Raw genomic sequence first — 21,758 nt, 5'->3', positions numbered from 1 at the left:
AAAAACGCAGTTAACCATTTCCCTCAAACGTACGAGCCTCTACCTTCGCATTTAATTAATGTATAATTGGCCTCCCAACAGGGTAACATGTTCTGAAAGTAACATTTTAGTTGTATTAAACACGCATGATGTGGATCAGATATAAACAGGATTTAGCTTTTAATAAATTTATTGGCAAGGTAAGAAGTAATAATACACTTTATTTTCTATGTAATCCTCTTTTTATTTCCAAAGGAGTTAATGCCTTTATCGAAAAATGAATGTGGTCTTGCCTCTGACAGTTGCACTCAAACGCTTCCATGTCCAAAACTGCTTTTAACAGGATATCGTTACATCCCTGAAGAAAACAAACAAGCCAGCATAAAGTGGGAAAAATCTGAAGAAGTTCTAGCTTGAAACGTCAAAACTCGTCCTTCTACAGACAAAATTCATATCACTGTTCTTATTGTGATTTCAGAGGCATACTGCCCACTAATTTTCTTCATAAGTAGCATACTGTTAATGTTGCCTACTATTACTAGCTTCTTGATTAAGCCAAACAGGCTTCCTGGAGAGATAAGACGAGATTTACCTATCCAAGGTGTGATCTTTTATCGTGACGATACTTGGCCACATACAGCTGCTTTCGTCTCAAGAAAAACTGGAAACAATCCATTGGGAAACAGATGGACGTCCGCTGTTTGTGACTGCTACATGTTTAGACCTCTTAAAGAACCTGGACGATGCCGTTATGATTACGACTAAGACGTAGAAGTCTTTATGAGCAATTGGTTGGAGGCACGACCACATTCGTTTCTCAATAACGACATTCAAAAACTTCCAATCCCATTAGGAAGAATGTATTACCAAAATGGAAGAGAGACTATGTTGGAAAACAGGATAAATCGGATGTAAAGATTTTTTTATTGTGCTAATGAATTTATTAAAAAACGGATTAAGTTCTTGGTCAACAATACCATATTTTGATCTCATCAGCACGCCACAGGTAGTCTCGATAAATTACCAACCAAACCGCAGATGTTTATATAGGATCGAGTTACTTATTTACAACTAAACTGAAGCATTTCAGATTTGTTCAAAACAAAATTCGATTTATATTCGATCCATCCACGTAAATTAATGCGACCCCATAAAAGTTTTACTTATTGCGAAATTTATCATTCACCGGACAGTCAACAGTTAACTTAAATTGTATTTAAAGTCATTAAATTTCCCGCATAGACCGTTTGGCGACTGATAAAAACGAAGGGAGATTTATTATGCGTTCGGTGCAAAACTGTTTAAAATAAATGGAAAGGAAATCAACCAACCCAGTTGCTACCATACGCTCTTGTGATAGATACTCCTTCGCATAATAAACTTCATTAAAAGTTCTGAAGTACTTCGAACGAATGAGCTTCTGAAAGACTTACTAACCGGTAATATAGTAGGTACCTATCTATTCGACTTCATAGCGGTAAAAACTTCACTAGCGAATGTATGACGTAAAAACTGCATTTTATTGCACTATAACTTTTTAAGTTAGTCCTAACTTATATAAATTCACATTTTGTTGAAGAAATAATCGATGATCTTTACTAGTTGTGCCCAATATGATGAGTGAAGTATTTCATTCATAATAAAAGTGGGATTACTGTACATAATGATGCAATTCCAATCTTACTTAAATTTTAAAAAGCGGTATACAGTGGATTTCGGGTATAACGTCGACAAAAGGACCACTGTAATTTCGTCGTTACATCCGGAAGTCGTTACAGGCAAATGTAATTAGATACAGATACGTATGTTTAGTTTTCACCATTTTTCAATTTTTAATTAATTTTTAAACGATGTCCACTTTTTTTAGTAGTAATTGTGCATTTGTCGTTACACCCGAACTCGGCGTTACATTCGAAGTCGCTATAGCCACATGAATTTTATACACAAGTATGCTTTAAATTCAAGGGACTTATATTTAACGTCGCTATAGTAAAATGGTCGCTATAACCAAGGTCGTAATAAATGAAATCCACTGTATAAACAGAGCCGTAAATCGGTTGCATTTGGCTAGGTATTTTAAATGAACCAGCTGTAGTAGTAAGAATATAGTTTAAATAAATTATCATATTTGTAAGAATTAACACACTTCGCAGATTAATCAGTTCTATTGATAAATAATTAAGCCACTTTCTTAATTTATTCTCCATTCTTCCTCTGTTTGTAGTCAGTCTGAAATCAAAGCCAAAAAGGGTTAAAAGTTGTTTATTTTTTTGAAAAACAATCACCCTCGTTATTCGGCTTTGAAGTTATGAAAAATGCAAAGCGGATAAAATTTATTTTTTGGAAAGGTACGTATTAATTGATAAATAAACTAACTTAGTAGTTGTTATTTTTGGTTTTTGTGCTTCAATTTTCTGAACATTGGAGGATACGAAAGAGTTATTCTATTACATGGAACTTCTGAGTTTTGGAGCTGAATCCAATTTAGAAACGTTTTTTAAATATAATATATTATTTCGATACGTGCTTAAATAAAAACAGCTCACAACCATTGTTATCTCTGTAATCACTTAACAGGGCGATGCATGATAACAAACATGCTTATACAAGTAGATAAGTGATTTTTTAATAGTATTATGACGACGCTTCATTTCCAAACGAATACTGCTGATAAGACTCTGATATGGCTCAGATCTTTTACGGGTTTCTGAAAGGTCTACATAAACAGCTTTACTTTAATATCGTCGAGGACCCGATCGATTGGCAATAAAAACCACAGAAAAAAGAATTTTGTCAACAGATTCGCTTGTGTTCTTTTTATGTAGAAACTTTTAACTTTTATTAGTAAACAATTAAAATAACTTTCTTTTGTGTTGAGTTCTGGCCATTAAAAAATACTTTTCTGCTACAATAATATCAATGAGAAAAAAATACTTATCAAGAATGTTTCCCAATTTTTAGATATTCTAAATTCTAGATAAACCTACAACTAACTTTGTTAATATAATTGATTACTAGTATCGCGTGTGGACATTCGACCAATTTATTTTACCTAATATAAGAAGAGTAGGGATAAAAAATAGAGAGGATGGCGCAGAGTCGAGTCGCCTTCAACAAAAAGAAGTCATTTCTATGCTCGCGAACGGTTAATTTAGCAAATTGAAAAAGATTTGTGAAGGTGTATGTTTGGAGCGTGGCGCTATACGGGTGCGAAATATAGATGGCGTTCTTAGCAGAAAAGAAAAGGTTACAAGTTTTCGAAATGTAGTGTTAGAGGCGAATGATGAGGATACCGTGGACAGAGAAGGTTAAAAATGGAGAGGTATCCAATAGAAAGAATAAGAGAAGGGAGGACTCTATGGAAGTCAATAACAAATAGAAATAAATACATAGGTTGGTAGGACACCTTTTCAAGCATGCAGAGCTAGTCAGAGACATATTAGAAGCAGAAACTGGAGTTAAGAGGACTAGAGGTAGGTCTAGGGAAAAGCGAAGATTACCTCAGGATACGAAAAAGTGTAAGTGCGTGTCCAACCAGTCTTAGGACTGACGTCCTTATGATGGTGATGATGAATATAAGAAGATAAAAAAAATAAAAAAAATATATATAAAAGAGAATCCAACGATTCAATAGCCGCCTGCGAGTTGGAAACAATCCATTGGGAAACAGATGGACGTCCGCCGTCTGTGACTGCTACATGTTTAGACCTCTTAAAGAACTTGGACGATGCCGTTATGATGACGACCAAGACGTGGAAGTCCTTGTGAGCAATTGATTGGAGGCACGACCACATTCATTTCTCAATAACGACATTCAAAAAGTTCCAATCCCATTAGGAACAATGTATTACCAAAATGGGGAGACTACGTTGAAAATTGGATAAATCGGATGTATCTACTAAAAATTTTTTTTTTACTGTGCTAATAAATTTATTAAAAAACGGATTAAGTTCTTGGTCAATAATACCATATTTTCATCTCATCAGCACGCCACAAGCAGTCTCGATAAATTACCAATCAAAACGCAGATGTTTATATAGGATCGAGTTACTTATTTACAATTATCTGAAGCATTTCAGATTTGTTCAAAGCATGCGAGCATTCTACCACTAAACTACCAATACTTCTTGTAAAGTTCATCAAACTTAAGATGTCGTCTACTAGTATTAATTATAAGTTAAATTTGCCTATTATTACGGCAACATACACAAACGATTCTTGTTTTTAATATACATCTATGGCATAGCATCTTTGAAAAAATGGACGATAAGTTTTGTATTGACGTATTAGTGTATAAGATTATTTATTGAAGAAGTCAGAATGGTAGGTGTGCATAATATTATTTCAAAAATGTCGAGTCAATCCCACGTCTTTTTGTCAGGAAGGCATGTCCAGTTATTTAAGTTATACGTCAATTTATATCAAATATTTTCAACGCATCTGTCACTAGAGATTATGATGATGTGGGTTAAACGAGGGTTCACTGGAACTGAATCACTGTTCGCAAATATATTCGCACCATGAGATAGGTACTAATGCTACTAAGAATTGTAACACATTTAAGTAACAGTTTGTCGATTTTTTAATGTTCAAATCAGCTGTCAGCCTGTCTTATTATCATTGAATTCCTATCCTGCACTCGTATGCTATTAAAGTAAATTTTTAAAGTGCCTATATATTGGAATTTTACGTATATTATTCCACATTTTAAAATTAAATTAAGTTCTACACTTTTTTATTTACTTTTCAATTATTTCTATATTTGTGAAACAGTTTGTAACGACTCCGTTTATAGCTTCAATTCGTATATAACGCTGAAATTTTAAAATTAAACGATTTTGAACGTCAATTCAGGTAAACTCTTATATCGACGAATATAATTTAAATTTAACTATTTAAATCAGGATATTATAATACTAATACTAATAATACTGTCAGTATCTATAAAATCTGATATAAAATAAGCTCATAAATTGCTTGTTCGTTATAACGACTGAATTTCGTCAGTACCTTCGCTGTCGTTGCGACCGGATTTTATTATACGAAGAAAGACAGATTAGACTAAACCAGGCTAGACTACTAGTTATTGTCAGGTGAATAAATAATGTGTGGAAATTAATTATTCACCTTACTAGATTTCGTATAATATCTGCTTTCTCATGCTATTTTGCGTGGTCTTTACAGTTTTCTTTCTTACAATCTCAAGAATTCGAACAGTCACTGTTGACTTGACCTCTGGAAGTGTATGTCCTAAACATGAAGACCACCTCTTAGGAGCCCCAGAAAGTAGATTGTATATAGTAAACTTCTACCGTGGAAACCTTAATGTATCATTAGTAGACATAATTAACAACATTTTAAATTTATTACATACATAGTCTAGGAAATAAAGCACAAAAATGGGCCAAACCTTCGAATTTTTGTGCAGTTAGTCGAATCATATGTTTGGAGCACGGCGTTGTACGGGTGCGAAACATGGACAGTGGGAGCGGCGGAAAAGAAAAGGTTAGAAGCTTTCGAAATGTGGTGTTATAGGCGGATGATGAGGATATCGTGGGTAGAAAAGGTTAGAAATGAAGAGGTATTAGAAAGAATAGGAGAACAGAGGACTCTGTGGAAGTCAATAAAAAATAGGCGAGATAGGTTGGTAGGACACCTTCTTAGGCATGAAGGTCTAGTCAGAGACATATTTGAGGCAGAAACAGGAGTTAGGAGGGGTAGAGGTAGACCTAGATTAGATTACTCTTCGCAAATAGTTAAGGATGTGGGTTGTTCTAGTTTTAGGGAAATGCGAAGTTTAGCTCAGGATAGGAAAGAGTGGAGGTACGTGTCCAACCAGTCTTAGGACTGATGACCTTATGATGATGATTATGATGATAGTCGAATCAAGATGCAGTTTTCTGCGGCTAGTAATGATAGAAATAAGTGTAAGTTTGTTACTCGGTGGTTTGAGGGTCCCTGAACACGAATATACAATATACAGTGGGCCTGGGGCCCAGGGCTATCGTCATACACTCGTCTCTAGAAGTGATGTTTTAAATTCATTACTTATTTTTATCATAATTGTAATAATGGTGTGATTCACAAACCTCGAAGATTTCACTATAACCATTTCTTGATAAATACAGTTCTACTGTTTTATATTCCATTTTTGGGAATCATTTACTTTTTAATTTCGGTAATAGTCTTGTTTCTTCTTCTTTTATCTAATCTTGTGAAAACGAAAATAAAACTGGACCCAGTGTGACTAGTTTATTACATGTAATTCTTGTGGACTGTTATGGCTAGCTCCCCACAGGAAATAATGTAATATCCAACGTTTCGTTAGTCGCGTGCTCTATCCGCCGTTTCTTCACAATCGACGTACAGCGTCATCATTTCACCCTCGATAACCATGCACCCCTGTATCGTCTGTTCTAGCCGTAATGCAGGGGGTACTTGGTGCCCTTGGATAAAAGTGCATTCGCAATAAAAATAAGGGAGAGTGATGCACTTTCACTGTTGTTCGCATCATCACCCTCAACCCTAAAGCGTAGGCAGGCGTTTGAGAGACAGAGAGACCTTGGATCACGCACACCAGCGGAGTTCAAACTTGCGCCCCGCAACATAACGTACAAAATATCTGCAAATAGCACGCAAAAGGCTCAAACGCATAAACGCTTTTCTAAATAAAATAATACGTACGTTAGTACAGTTTTGCTTAAAATATACAAAGGGTTGTGTATTACTGAACATAACAAGATTAATGTAATTGTATTAAGACAGGAAATTGGGATTACAACCTAAAATACCGTTATCATAAACAAAATAACTGTTGGACACTATTTCAGATAAAAATTGAAATTGGGGGAAATCCCTCCACCTCCCCTTTCCCGGCAAAGCTCTATGACTAGATTATTTACTTATTTCAGTACTATGAAAAATGTTGTAGTGCGAAATTCAGAAGTTTCTCCATGAATATCAGAAAAAACTATAAAATAAAAAAATTTCTGACCAGATTTTAGGAAAAAGTTATTTCCCCTCTAGCAAAATTGTCTCTAGATCCGTCCCGGATTGCACGCAAATCGAATAAAATTGCTGACTACCAATTAACTAACTAAAACATAAAATTTCCCCGAATCCTTTTGCCTTCGGTGAAACTAGATAAAGGAATTTAATTTTCTTGCTGTATGTGTAGCAGGTCTACGTAATTGGTCCGATTACCTGCAGAATAAACCGATAACTGTGAAATCAACGTTGAAATTATAACATTAAAAGCTGTACCTATAAAGCTACTGGTATTTTCAGTTAATGATGTCCCAAGCCATCATAAAATGAATAATGCAAACAGTAATAAGTAATCAATATCCTATCTATATCCACCATCAAATATATTTATGTTTATTGTATTTTTTCATTATATTAGTGAACGTGTACATAGTATGATTTAATTTGGGCATAACCCTACTCTAAATATAGATAGATAGCTTTATTAAAAACATTATGTTATGTAGTTTTTTCCAGGGTGGCGGTCAAATAATAATTAAACAACTTTATGTTTTTTGTAACGTTTCGGTTTATTCAACCACCTTCAGACTTTTAAAGTGTTACTGCTTGTACACAGACATTAACTTAGTTTTAAACATTCTTACGTTACAAAAATGATTAATTTGTTTAATTATTTGAATGCCACCCTGGAAAAAAATACATATGTAATTTAAAAGTAACGGCCAGGAATCTAACTTAAATTAAAAACATTATGTACAAGGTGCATTTACATTTACTCTACACCTACACATGAATTTACAAACTAAACATTTTTAACTTTCTCGCTTTTCTGATATTTTTCTCCTGTGTTAGGTTTCGCTCATCCTTTTTAGACCATCCTTTCCTTCCATTTGAATTTCTTATTTTTTTTCACCATTTCCTGTTATGCCACATCTCTCAAAAATATGTTCGAGCATCTCTAGTTCCCATTTACACACTCTATACGTAAGCTTTAGCATTAGGGAAACCGGGTGACTCTTTCAATATCTACCACTAAAGACTTGTGGATATTTGATTTTTGGGCTTCACTTTCTACCACAATCCAATATAAGTGTTACAAGTCTCCTCTTTTTCGAAGCGTTAGATAATAAGCATATATTTTCTGTGGCTTGTCAGCAAATACAATTATTGCCATACAACAGTAAAGTTTCACTTTGTAGAGTTGTATAAATATGTTGCACAAATACAAGCCTATGGTGTGTTAAAAACGGGGATATACCATACCTGTAGTACAGAAAAGTACATTTACCTACACTCAGAGCTCTGGTATTATATATATATATGTGTGTATATAGTAATAATAAAATAAATACCGGTTCTTCTGTACATAAGGATCATTCACATCCATTATATGTACATACGTATGTATAATTCCAACCGTGATCTCATCAACCACATAACTATTACGAATACATATTATACGAACTTGGATACATAATTTTATGTATAAATGTACTAACTAAATAAGCTGAACACTAATTATTTAACTTCCTCACAATCTAACACCTTTGCCGTTGAGTAGATCTATTATTATCTATAAAATTGAGATATTGAGTGTGAATCAATTATTATTGATCGGAACGTACTCATCTTCCATAAAATTCGACGTTTATTTATCTTTGGAATTTTGAATCTAATTGTAAGGAGTCGTTTATATAAAACACGTTTGGAAATAAGAGGGAGGAGGGTATTGTTTAGCATGACGAGATATGACAAGGGGGGATATAACGATATGTAATTCGCAGTTTATCAATTTTATTTTGACGTTTTCTTAACTTGGCATTGTTCTTAAAATTTTTTATTACTATAGAAAGTCTTTCTCATTGCTACTTTTCATCACAAGAAATAGTTTATAGGGAGGGGGGTAGGCTAGCTTTTGTAACGTTATATTTGTTAGGGGGGTTGCTGGAGGTATAACTTAGCATGACGAAGGAGTTGAGAGGGGCCCAAAAGGTGAAATTCTGAGTGACGTTTTGATGGACGGTCCCTGACGCATAGGTACAATTAAAATTCCAGGTTTGAAATATCAACAATGATTTATTATTTAATCTTATCAATAGAAAATGTCATTTTAATATTAATTAGAATTGAAGCGCAATTACCCTGGACCCACCTCTAAACACTCTTTCACAACTCTCCCTCGAAGTGAAGGTGCGGATGTTGTTTTTTTCATTCAAAATAGTTCATTTCTTATCAAAATACTTTTTCGATATTTTACTAAAATCGACCAATTCTTAGTGACACGTCTCGTTTAAGATTGATTCAAAATTAATGCAAAACATGGCCACGAAAAAAACAAATGTTGGCCAAAGATCTTTATAGGATTGTCTCGATCAAAGAAGTTCATGGTGGTCAGTATTCTGCCGAAACTGCCGGATGCGGATTACTATTTCGATTTTGCTGGATCTCATCAGACCAAGACCAAGACAAATTTTACTCATCACTATAGAAAAGTGTTACTGAAAGTAAGCTTTTAAGCTCAATACTAATTAATAATAAAGAAAAAACGGATACATTACAAAATGATATACATATACATATAAGTACATTACGAATGTAAAACGATCTTCATGTGGAGATAATTTCTTGTTTAAGTACGTACTTTAGTGGCAATAAGTTTATGAAATTTGATTCTACAAAAAGTGTGTTTAGAAGCCTCCTACATTAATTAGATACATATATACATCACGCTATAAGTACATAATACATCCATGATACGTTCACAATTGCAATATTAAATCTAATCGTCATTTCGGTTTTTTTTTGGGTTGCTCATATCAAAATCTGTTCCCTTTATGGTAACGATTAGGATGTAAATGTCATTTGATATCAAAGTGATCTTGTTCTGGAAATTATACCGTACTAATATGGAAGGATTATTTTCCTCTATAACGTTTGTATCAAGAAAAGTTCTTAATTCGTGTCAGAGGTTTATAATTATGTAATCTTTACTTTAATGGGTTCACGTACGCAAAAGTCAAAGAGACCATCAGTAAATGTATATATATTGAATCCTTGTTCTTACGACACGTTCGATTCTCGAAGTATAGGCACTTACGTCACACGAAATGTTAATATTAAATTTATTTTTTGTCAAAAATTATTTTGTAAAATCAGTTTTAATTTTTTATAAGAGGTCATTCATAAATTTATGTAAGGATGGCAAGGAAGAGAGGTTCATTCAAATCTTATGAGCTTTTACTTTAAGGGAAGTGATACATAAATTAAAGGAGGGAGTACAGTTTCTACAGAAAATAGGCCCTATGTTATGGCTAAAAATAAAATGCTAAAATTAAAAAAGAGCTTTATACCTACATTTTTAGTTATATGAGAATTTATCTTCTCTAAAATTAATGAATAAAATTTGTCGCATCTTTTTAATTGCATGTCCGCTTTTTTACAACTTTCTGCAAAAATTCCATATATTCCCATATACATCTAAGCCTAAGATATTTCAAACTTTTTGAGTCATTTAATTAAACAAAAAAAAGCATTTGAATTTCGTATGGCTCCAGATTTTGGCATTCCGAATAACTTCTACTGTCCTATGTCTTCTTTCGATTGTTTCGAATGTTTTACTTTTAAACTTGTAATTTGGTCACAATGAGTAGATAACTCATATTTTTTGGACTCCCCTGTATGCATGTAGGTACAGAGTCTTCTTTGACTACGACAAGCTTTCTTGTACATCCTAATCTCTTTTCTTACTTAAGAGGGTAGATTAACAAATATCTTACGATTATTTAGCCCTTATTGTATATTATTATATATATTTATGATACAATTGCAACAATTTAGCCTACGACATAGCAGTGCTGCATCTCAAATACTGTATTAATGTACACATATGGTCAGCAAAGATGTATCTAATAGATATTCAATAGACGAATCGATCATGAATTTATAATTAACGAAAAAGTATTTATGTGACCGGCGTAGATGTAAAGGTATCCGAAAGTAAATTCAAATTTCTCGGAGGTGATTCCGATTCTTGTCAAGTTATTGACACAATTTAAATTTCTGGACAAGTTTCTAAAAAAGTATGAATTAAATTTGAAGAACTCAAGGAACGTGAAATAAAAAAAGAAAAAAATATGGTAGCCTTTTAGAAAAAAAAGGATATAACTTATAAGTTTTATGTAGGTATTGAAATTCGAAATTTTCTATTACAGCGAAATTTCAATTGGCCAATTTTTACGTTTGTTGTGCGCTAGCTGCGAAATATATGCATATCTACAGTTATACAAACTCCTTTATAGCAGTTATTAAGTAATTTTGTTTTACGTCAGCTAAAAATACTACATAACCCTATGTAATTAATTTAATTCTGTGATGCTTAGGTCATGTAAAAGTTGTTCTTATCTGATGTTTTATAGTTCCAAGTGCCTATTCGACACATTTTTATTGGTTTGCGACGTTTGATGTTTCACAACCTATTTTCTTTCATAAAGTTATGTTTTAACGACTACTGATTGTATGTTGGAAAAACTGCCACCTAATAAAGAATTAATTGCAATTCATTTTCAGACTATACGTCAGTAAAACTATGCTATTCAGGAAAGTAATAACTCGTTTCCTTTACTTTATCGAATCAAACCATGCTTGCAATTAAGGAGTTTCTTACGTTACCTACATATATTTATAACATTTACAAGGATGTCTATAAAGTAGTTTTTATTTTTTTCTCCTTTATCGTTAGGCGTTACAACTTCGTTTGTATGATGTTTGGTAAGATAAGGTTTCGCTCTTTCAAAGTAAAAATTCTGTTTTCTATAAAAACTTTTCTATTATGCTGGATTCGTATGCAAATTTCAACATTTATCAGAATACAGCATTAAATCTTTGCGAGTTTAAATATAATCATCTCAAATAATGTCAAACTTGAAACTAAGAAAAAAGAATATACCTAAATGTAAAATTGATCTGATTATTTTGTATTAGATTTTTTATATAAGACAAATTCTAGTCCACATAAAATAATAATCATTACTTCCATTTTTACCTTATTAACTCTAATTATAATCAAAATTGTTAAATATGCACATACGTTAGTTACCTATTAATTAACGGGCAAATTAGCTCTTAATTTATAAATACAAAAAAAATTGAGCTACATATTTCTGCTTGAGAGGTAAGTGCGTTAAATATTTTGTGCAAGACGAATTCCAATCCAGGAAATAGAAAAAATCATTCCTCCATGTTTACCTTATTAACATTAATTAGGTATAATCAAAATTGTAAAATATGCACATACGTTATGTAAATTAAACTAAATTGTCTTTAATATATAAATACAATCATCACAATTAAAAATCAAGTTTAAAATAAAAAAAAATGATAAAAACTAAAAAAATAATAAATGCTGCTCTTGAGTGCGTAGTGCGTAAGTGCGTTAAGTTTATTGTGTAAGACAAATTATAGGCCATATTGAAAATGAAAATCTATTACTTTCATTAGATACTTACTAATTAATTAAATTATACATATTATATAGCAAAAGAAAAAAACAAAATATTAAATTAAAGCAAAATGTCTGACCTGACACCAGCTACTCTAATCTTATTATCGCTGGGTGCGGACAAAACTTCACTATCCCAACTGTATTCCCCAAGCAACTCACATCTTCTCTTTCTTATTTTTAATCGATGAACCTCATCATCCCCATCCGATACACAACTATCCCTTCCCTTTCGTCATAATTTTGCTACTGCTTAATAGGTGTCCAGGTTTAACTCTTCATAAAATACTACCTACACTTGTAAAAAATTATAGATACCTACTTACAGGTAGCTGCAGTAGTTATTCCTTTTCGGGGAATTCCAGAACGGACATAAACTTTGGGTCTATTGACACCTTAGCAGTATAGAGACATAACCGCAGTTTACTCAGTTACCTTGCCTAAAAAATGTATTAAATGAAATAAAAAAATCTATTAAATGAAATAAAAATTTATTAGTTAAGTGTAATGTTACATTAATTTTTACTTATTATTACTTAATCTGGCATTTGCAATAGTAAACTGGTTATTGACTCTGCCGACTGCAATGGATGGCCACGTTATAATATCCTCTTTGAAAATTGCAACATATAGAGAATGTTATTGCTATTAAAATTTACAAATCAATATAATTGATTTTTCATAATTCAGACACCGAATCTATAATAAAAATTGAAGCAGATGGAGAGTTTTATAAAAGGGTGACTGAAATAATAAAACGTTTCCTCTGATACAGTTTTGCGGCATGGAAATATTAAAAACAGCGAATATTGTGGATCAATATAAAATTTCAAGTATTACTTAGTTAAGATTCCCAACAGAAAGATCTCAAAATCGAACTTTATTAATTTTTAAACATCCATACAAATCAGGAGTAAAAAACACAAAAATGAGACTATTAATTTTCAAACGAACATTTGGAAGGTATGTACTTGTCAAAATGGATCTACATTGAGAGGTAGATAGATACCTTTGTAAAGTCCTGGTCAAACATTCTGAAATATTACATTTACATATTAGCAGCAAATATCAGCAGATGGTGATAACTGACCATACGCTGATAGTATATTAACTCGCCATTGTAGAACAGCTTCAGCTTGATCGGTGATTTATCGAAGCTGTCTATAGCGTACTGATGAGAACTAATGTCTGGTAATTTCTGGAATGGGTAGGTAGGTCATTAGTGAGGGTACTTACTCTAGTAATTACGAATTATGCAGTTTTATCGTAATTAGGTCAGTAGTCTTTCAACTTTCGTCGACCAAACAAGTCAATAGGGAACAAATTGTGAAATTTGGAGCAAATCGAGTACCGCGCTGTTATAAAGTTCCTTACCAAGGAAGGAAAATCAGTTCAAACCATATTGGAAGAGATGTTATCCGTTTATGGGGAATCTTGCTTAGGAATAACCATGGTTTACAAGTGGCATACCCCCTTTAAGCAAGGCAGGGACTCGCTTGAAGACTACCCACGCCCAGCTTGGCCGATCGAGTTTCCCACTCAAGAAATCATTCAAATAGTCGAAAAATTAATACTGGAAGATGTCCGACCCAAAGAAACAGCTCGCAAAAATGGTAGGAGTATTAGATACAACTATATTTAAAATTCTTCAGGATCATCTAGGCATGACTAAAGTCAGCACAAGATGGATGCCGAGAGTGCTCACTTCATCTTAAAAAGAAACAGCGTGTGGGGTATTCTCAGGCGTTTTTGGACTTTTAGTGAAGATAAAGATGGAGTATTGACTCGAATTGTTACTGGGGCGAAACTTGGGTTCATCGTTATGAACCTGAGTCCAAACAGAACTTATGCAGTGACACAAAAAAGGCACACCACCAACCGAGAAGTTTAAGGTGTCACAGTCGGCTGGGAAAATCAAGGCAACAGTCTTTTGGGACTCAGAAGGGATCCCCTTGAGCGATTATAAAGATAAAGGTGTCTCTATAACCGGAGAATACTATGCTTTAATCCTTGAGCGGTTAAGGTTAAGGAGTCCTCCTTCTGCGCCTTTTACAAGAACCATGTTGTGATGGCTGTCCTGCAGAAGGTGAGCTTCGAAATTTTGACTCACCCACCCTACAGTCCTGATCTAGCTCCCATTGATTATTACCTATCTTCAACTTCTTCGTGGGTAGAAATTTTCAAGCGACAGATGAAGGATGCAGTTTCGGCGTATTTTTCAGAAAAGGACAAAACATTTTTTTTCGAAGGTGTACGCAAATTAATTGAAAGATTGGAAAAATATATAAAGGTAGCAGGTGAATATACCGAAAAGGAAAAATAAATTCGTACTTTTCTTTCCACTTCTTACCTCCCATTTCACGAACTTGAAAACGTCCCCTCGTACGTTCCGTTGAAGATTCACTTTGACACTAATTATAAGATACCTTCCTAAGGTCACTGCCAAAAATTTTGAATTACTACACTTAGCAGCATATATAAGTAGATGGCAATATATACTGTCATACTTCGGTATTATAGTCTAAACTTAATATAGCTGTATTTGTACCTAAATCGATCAATTATTTATCTTCAAATTCACGTCGTCAGTTTGTTTTATATTCCAATACAATTAGGTTAGCACATGTCGCAGTTACATAGCGCATTTCGTATATTTGTTTAATGTTGTCAGACAAGAACCACATCGAAGTCCGAAAAAAATTCAGCACGTGCCAGTTTTCGATCGTTGTGTATCTCGTTAATTCCGCAGTTATGACATTGATACTCATTTTTTATTTTGCTGCGTCAACAGACCCGAAAAAGTTATCTCAAAGATACAAAAAACAAATAATTGTGCGTCACGGTAATTAACATGCTTTTTAAAATAAGTAATATTTACAACAATCTAATTATAAGATAAATTTTTTTGCGTGTAAAAGTAAAGAAAGTTAATATTATTAAATACCTAATTATAAATGTATTTTTATGTATTATTAATTGCCTACTACAATATAATATGTCGGTTAACGTTATCTATCACAAAGAACGTGAACTAATTACTCAATATAAGATTGTTTGAATTTTCGTTGTCTCTTACAGCATTTACTTTTGTAAATAATTAATTAGGTTGTAGAACTCCCTCAATAAGTCATAAGATATAACGTGTAGATAAATATTTTATTTTTCAAAACGGTTATTCTTAGATATTTGAAAAAATGATTATGTAAATGCATTAGATTGCAAAACGCAGAAAATTGCACCTTCTTACTTAAACAAAATTATGCCAGAAAAAACGCACTTTATGAGCTATATTACAAAACAAACCCCTAACTAAGATTCCGATATTGCAAATACATACTTAATGTGTACCTACTAGTGGCTAATGCTGTATTTAGTGTAATTCAGAATTTACGGTTTTACGTGTTTAACTATGTTAAAAAGTAAAAAAACAAGTAAATAAAAATTCTAAAAAAAATAGTTATTTGTAATTTACAGTGTCATGAGGTTTTCATCGGTATAATACTCAGATAAAGATTTTTTTGTTTGAGCTAATGTGATAGATCTGACGTAGGTTTTCACGTCAGAACTTTTAAATTAGTAAAACTTCCCTAACTCGAAACTCCTAAATGCAGCCAGATTTGTTCTCGTAAAAAAAGAAATTACGTTAAAGAAAATTTCTGCTTTATCGTTATGCTTGTTAATTTTTTTTTGTCGGAAAGGTAGGTGACAACCTTTAGAACATTGCTTGACATTCGGCAGGACACCGGTCCGATTCCGTGTGCTTCTGCCCTGATCTAAATTCTTCTGTGGTTCCTACTGAGTATAATGGATTTCTTTTATTACGACCTTAGTTATAGCGACCATTTTACTATAGCAACATTAAATCTAAGTCCTTTGAATTTAAAGCATACACTATAGCGACTTCGCATGTAACGTCGAATTCGGGTGTAACGACGGTTTTTAATGAATCATTTGTAACAAATCTTTCAAGAGCTTTATCTTTTGTTGGCATCCACACAGATGGCCAGCAAGTATGTTAATCTTTACCGTTTGTTCAGAGATGATAACCGCGTAAGTAGGTAAGCCTGTACGTTAAAATGGCTCAGTTCCAAATTGATATTCTGAATAGCAATTGTGTTTAGCAAATTTTTGACTCCTAGATGCACATTTACTGTTAAAGAAAAGGCAGAAATCGTTTCAAAATTGAAAAAAGGTACAAACTATACGTATGTGTCTGTATCTCATTACCTTTGCCTATAACGACTTCCGGATATAACGACGAAATTATACTGTTCCTTTGGGCGTCGTTATACCCGAAATAGTTTGTCAGTTCTGTCTCATCTTTTTCACCCCAACAACCACCCACCCACCCATTCCCATGACTCTTAAAAAGAGACTGAAGAAGGCTTTATGTCCTACTCTTCGGCGTAGTCTGGGAGCCAACATTAGCAGCTTGGGAATAAAGCACGGAAAAACTTGAAAATTTTGGGCCCCCTTACTCCCGGCATCACGTTGGCAGCCCCCTAACGCACTCTGTTCTTATACCTGCGGTTCACACTTTCGATAGATGGGTTTAAAATACCCAGACATGGATACCAATTAAAGCAATACGAAATTATTCCGCAGCGTCTCATTAACCAACGCCCTGTTTCAGAAAGTGTAAACTGCCTTCATTTTGTAAACGGCACTAACGAATTTCCTGCGTAAAACATAATAGAAACAATTTGTCAAAATGCACGGGAAATCGACAGTAGCAATCCGTATTACGCTTATTAATCATGATTCCCAACGTAAGATTGAAGATTCTCCATTAGCAGATTGTTATTTATTTTACGGTTGAAAATTATGACGTCATAAATCCAATTATTCCATCGGGCTTACGGGATTAAAAGGCGTGATGCATGCATATAAACGAATTAAATGGCTACGTTGCACTGCACCTTTTGCACGGCGGTAAATTTTACTTCACTTAACAGCGTGCCGCGTCGGCTTATATCTCTGTGTAACTGTCATGGATAATTTATTTTCATTTAAACACCAGAGTCACATAGTCCATGATTAAAGAGCACTAAATCAGGCAAGCTCCCGTATGAATTATTTAATTCCATCTTTTATCGCGGCTTGCACTTAAATCTCTCGGAAGATGCAAGCATTTTTAAAGGAAAATGACGTTACTGAGTCGTCCCGTATTTTTCCAGGTTCCGTCGTCGAGAAGAAAAGGAGCATGGTCCTGGCCGTCAACGTCGTCGCCGTTTCAGCAGCAATAACTCCATCTCGAATTCCCATCACGCTTCGACCTTATAAACCAGCGTCGAGGAAAACGAAACTCTTCGAACTCTCCTCCACATCCTCCTTCGCGTATTCGTCCTGTTTCTTTTTATCGTGCCACCGACAGCCGACCAAGTATGCCGGCTAATTTCAGACTTGTCGAAATTTTGTTCGTACACGGCAACAAACGGTAGGGCATACAGAGGCGCACCGACCGTCTTCACGTCTTCGATCTGCTTACGAAAACGAAAGGAAAAAAGAGGAAGCTTCTTGCACGAGCCAATTTGGAACTGATGAAATTTAAAAAGGTAAGTTGCCTACTTCGATCGTAAATGTTGTGACGCTAACGGAAGTAAAGCTACTTCAAAATCGGATTGCGTTTTGTAAAAAAAAGGCTAAAAGCAAAAAATACATTGAAACTCGATTATAATGAAAACTTACTGCAAAAGCACCTTATGTAAATATACGACTATTTCTTGTAGAGGATTTGCACAAGATAAAATCTTGTCATCTTGCATATTTCACATTTCATTGTAATGCTAATCGATTATCGAAATGTGACTTACTTAGTGCTGAATTTGAAGATCCTCAGAAACTGTAAATGCGTTTGAAAGTTTGTTAAATAAGCAACTTACTAAGTACAGTCCATTTCATTTTGTTAGAATTGTGACCTTGAATAAATCTGCGCGAAGATAGAAAGAATACTCACTAGGCGTGAGCAAGACAGAAATAGTTGAAACAAGCTTGAACGAGCACAGCTCTCGATGGGCGGTCTTAGGAGATCGGCTAGAACTGTACAGTACTAGACCAAAATGTTTAGCAATTTTTTAAAACAAAAATATACATAAATTAACAATAGACAACAAAGCAAAAGTTTTATAGGTGTGTAGAACGTTAAGTTAATTCACTTGTTATTATTTTTGGCTAAATATGCTTTTAAATAAAGCGTATTCTTAAATTTTAACGAGGCAGTTTAAATAATTTTGCAAATGGTACTGTACACTTTTGTCTATTTCTCGCACGATGATCGGTGGAGAAGTGAGCTCCGCAGACAAATATGATTGAATTTGGAATTATGCTACGGCTCATCCTAATAAAGGGAAGGGACCTATCTCTAACTTCTTGAAACGAACAGTACAACTAAAGGATACTGTTTGTTGGGTTTATAGGGATAGGTAGAAACGTCCAAAGTCATATTAATTGTTCTTCTAGAACTAGAAATAGCTCATTGTCATACGTTATTTACTTCTATTTAGAGTTGATTATTACAAGATACTTTATCGGATCGTATAGGATCCGTCCGAAAAATAGTCGGGACTGAATTTTTCCCGCCCAGAGAGAGCGCCGAAGGAGGACTTTTTCTCGTGGGTGGTCGTCAACTTTCTAAGCCTTTCCGGAGTAGAGGTGGACTTTAAAATGAACCCCAGTCAAGAAGCTCCGCAATGAATCTTTAACTCTAGCAGCGTTACGCGGTAAAGTTTTGCTTCTAACTCGATAAATCTGCGAGTGAAACCCATGAAACGATCAAAAGTGCCATTAGGTCGATCGAATGTTTGGATTGACACAACTTATTCGCGAGGGAGGAGATCAAGTTGAGCACAGTTTTCAGTGGCCCAAAATGACGAAAATTTAGCGAGAGTGGAAAATCTTTTAAATTTTGAAAATTAAATGCACGGATGAGAGACAGTAGAAATTTTAAAATAGAAACCAACATATATGTATAACCGAGATATAGCCTAACCTAACACAGTTACAATTAGGGTTAGTTACACCTGGTTGCACAAGTTTCCTTTTCAGAACTTTTATTAGTAAAAATACACGATACGTATCAGTTTCCAGATCATTAAAGAGGTCGTTACGAAATAGTTGGAGTTCATTCCGGTTTCTAAGTTTGAGGAGAATCTTTAGTTATTATGTACATACTTCTAATTAAAATGGCAATACAAAATGGTTATTTTTATTTTTATTTTAAATTCGTTTTCTTCAATATTAGTAGGATAGTTCCTATATCTATTTTTATTTTGAAAAAACTAAATGCAAACTGCAGTGGTCAAGTTTTCACAGTCTTCTCAATTTGAGTTATTGTATCGCAGTGTCATCATATTCTTAAATGAATACCAAAATTCTGATTTTAAAATACTACTTTGTCGATCAAGATTTTTTTTAGGGCAGTAAAGAATTTAGTTATCATTATAATTTTAATTTCTTACGGAATAGGTACTTAGGCTACTGTTATAGTACTTAAAATTTTTCAGTAGAGCATAGCACTAGAGACAGGTAGGAAATAGAAATAGAAATGATCATCCATGAGAAGGTTTTCTACCAACCTATTTCGTCAATTTCTTCTTGACTTCTTAGCGCCTCTGTTCTCCTACTCTTTCTAAAACCTTCTCATTATTATCTATTACTTAAACTTGCTTGTTATACTAGTTGAACCCTTCCAAAAAAATAAGACGTAGCACTTACATTCTAATCACGGCGACCCTCTTTATCATAACCTAACCTTAGCTCTTGTTGCATAGTACTTATCCCTAATGCATACCACTTTACATATACCAATCAGGAAAACACCCTTTCACCATAACCTAATCAAAACCCATGGTGCATAGTACTTTACACAGGCCTACCAGGGATCTTCTCATTTAAGCGAAAGCGTAATTTCCTTCAAAGCTCAGTATACATGTGCGTCTGTAACTTAAATAAAAACCTTTTTCCACCCTACGCTGCATTCGCTTTAGAAGATAAAAATAGTTAACGATTTTAATTCATTTGTTACCGTGTCAATCCAGGAAGCATTGCCTTGAGTAAAACTTGTTGCTACATATGGAGTCAATTCATCTAGCAACCTCAGCATTAGAGGTTCGAGCAGTTTATTGTTGGCTTAAATCTATCAGAAGCAAGTGCAATCTGTTTTATATCAGCTCCATTCTTTACAGTAAATCTAAATTCACTACTAACATACGGGCTGATGCCACAATTCACTTTAGATACTCTTTACACGTCTAATAGTAGATATTATTTATCACGACTTGCTTATACTCTCCGATGAATTTGAACATCAGCAATACAAGAGTTTGAAATTACATTAATTTCAGAAAAGTTGTCTTCGTGAATTAAAATTGATTTCCAGAATTGGGTAAGATACACAAAACAGCGTTTATAAATTATTGTAAAATAACAATGTATAGGGTTGCCATCCGTCCGAGTTTCCCCGGATTTGTCCTAGTTTAGAAAGCATCCGGGGAGCGTCCGGGGAGGGTGGGGTTCATTTGTAGTCCGGGTTTAAAACACGCACTATGCTCGCACACCACAATCAACTGACGAACATAACAAAGTATACCAATAATTTGTGATTAATTTTTTTTTTTAAAACTGATTATTAAAACAATTTGTAACAAACTGTAATAAGATTCTGTTTTGTTAGGTACATTTAAAATGATGATAAAAAATGACTAAATTTAATTTTAAGATCTGAAAATAAATAAAAAGGTGATTTATGACATTTTCAACTGTTTTTTTATTACACTGACTATGTTTAAAAAAACCTGTTGACATGTCCGGGTTCTGGGGTTTTCACGCGTCTTGTCCTGATTTCCAAATTTTAGAGATGGCAACCCTAACCATGTACAACAACAGCAATATCTGAAAGAAGACGCAGAAATTCGTTTGAACCTGTTCCTACTTCTTTTTTTTTTTTATTAAAATAGTTGATCACCTCGTATCGGAATTTGTTTATTTAATAGTTCTCTTATCTTTATTTAAAATGCATATTTCGGTGGGATTTTAAAGTAGGGATAGGCCGGATACCCAGTTTGGATCCGGTATCCGGCGAATTCGGCACTCTTTTTAGGATCCGGCCGGGTACCGGATAATGACACCGGTACTTGGCAGTCCTGGTTAATTCTACCAAATAAAAAAGAATTCGGTTATCCAATACCCAGTAAAATTACCCGGTGAAATCACTATCCAGTGCATCTCTACTTTAAAGAAATACAATAATGATAGAGTAATACCAACCAGAAAGTAAAATGTGTCAATTCATTAACTA

At 33.9% G+C, this 21,758-nt stretch overlaps 1 protein-coding gene across 2 annotated transcripts in view; it reads left to right on the top strand.

Annotated features, from left to right (window-relative positions):
* The window catches only part of LOC108742072 (chondroadherin-like), a 40,697-nt gene that overhangs the window by 6,459 nt on the left and 12,480 nt on the right, over window positions 1-21,758 (top strand). For both annotated transcript variants that reach the window (XM_018477088.1, XM_018477089.1), the window contains exon 2: window positions 17,641-18,018. In XM_018477088.1, the coding sequence (XP_018332590.1) occupies window positions 18,004-18,018 (15 nt within the window). In that variant the 5' untranslated portion in view covers window positions 17,641-18,003. The remainder of the gene's footprint in view (window positions 1-17,640; window positions 18,019-21,758) is intronic.

This window comes from Agrilus planipennis, unplaced genomic scaffold (genome assembly GCF_000699045.2).
Source record: "Agrilus planipennis isolate EAB-ADULT unplaced genomic scaffold, Apla_2.0 scaffold261, whole genome shotgun sequence".
NCBI classification, from domain to species: domain Eukaryota; kingdom Metazoa; phylum Arthropoda; class Insecta; order Coleoptera; family Buprestidae; genus Agrilus; species Agrilus planipennis.
Note: the sequence above shows the minus strand (reverse complement) of the source record. Positions and strands in the feature narration are given on the sequence as shown.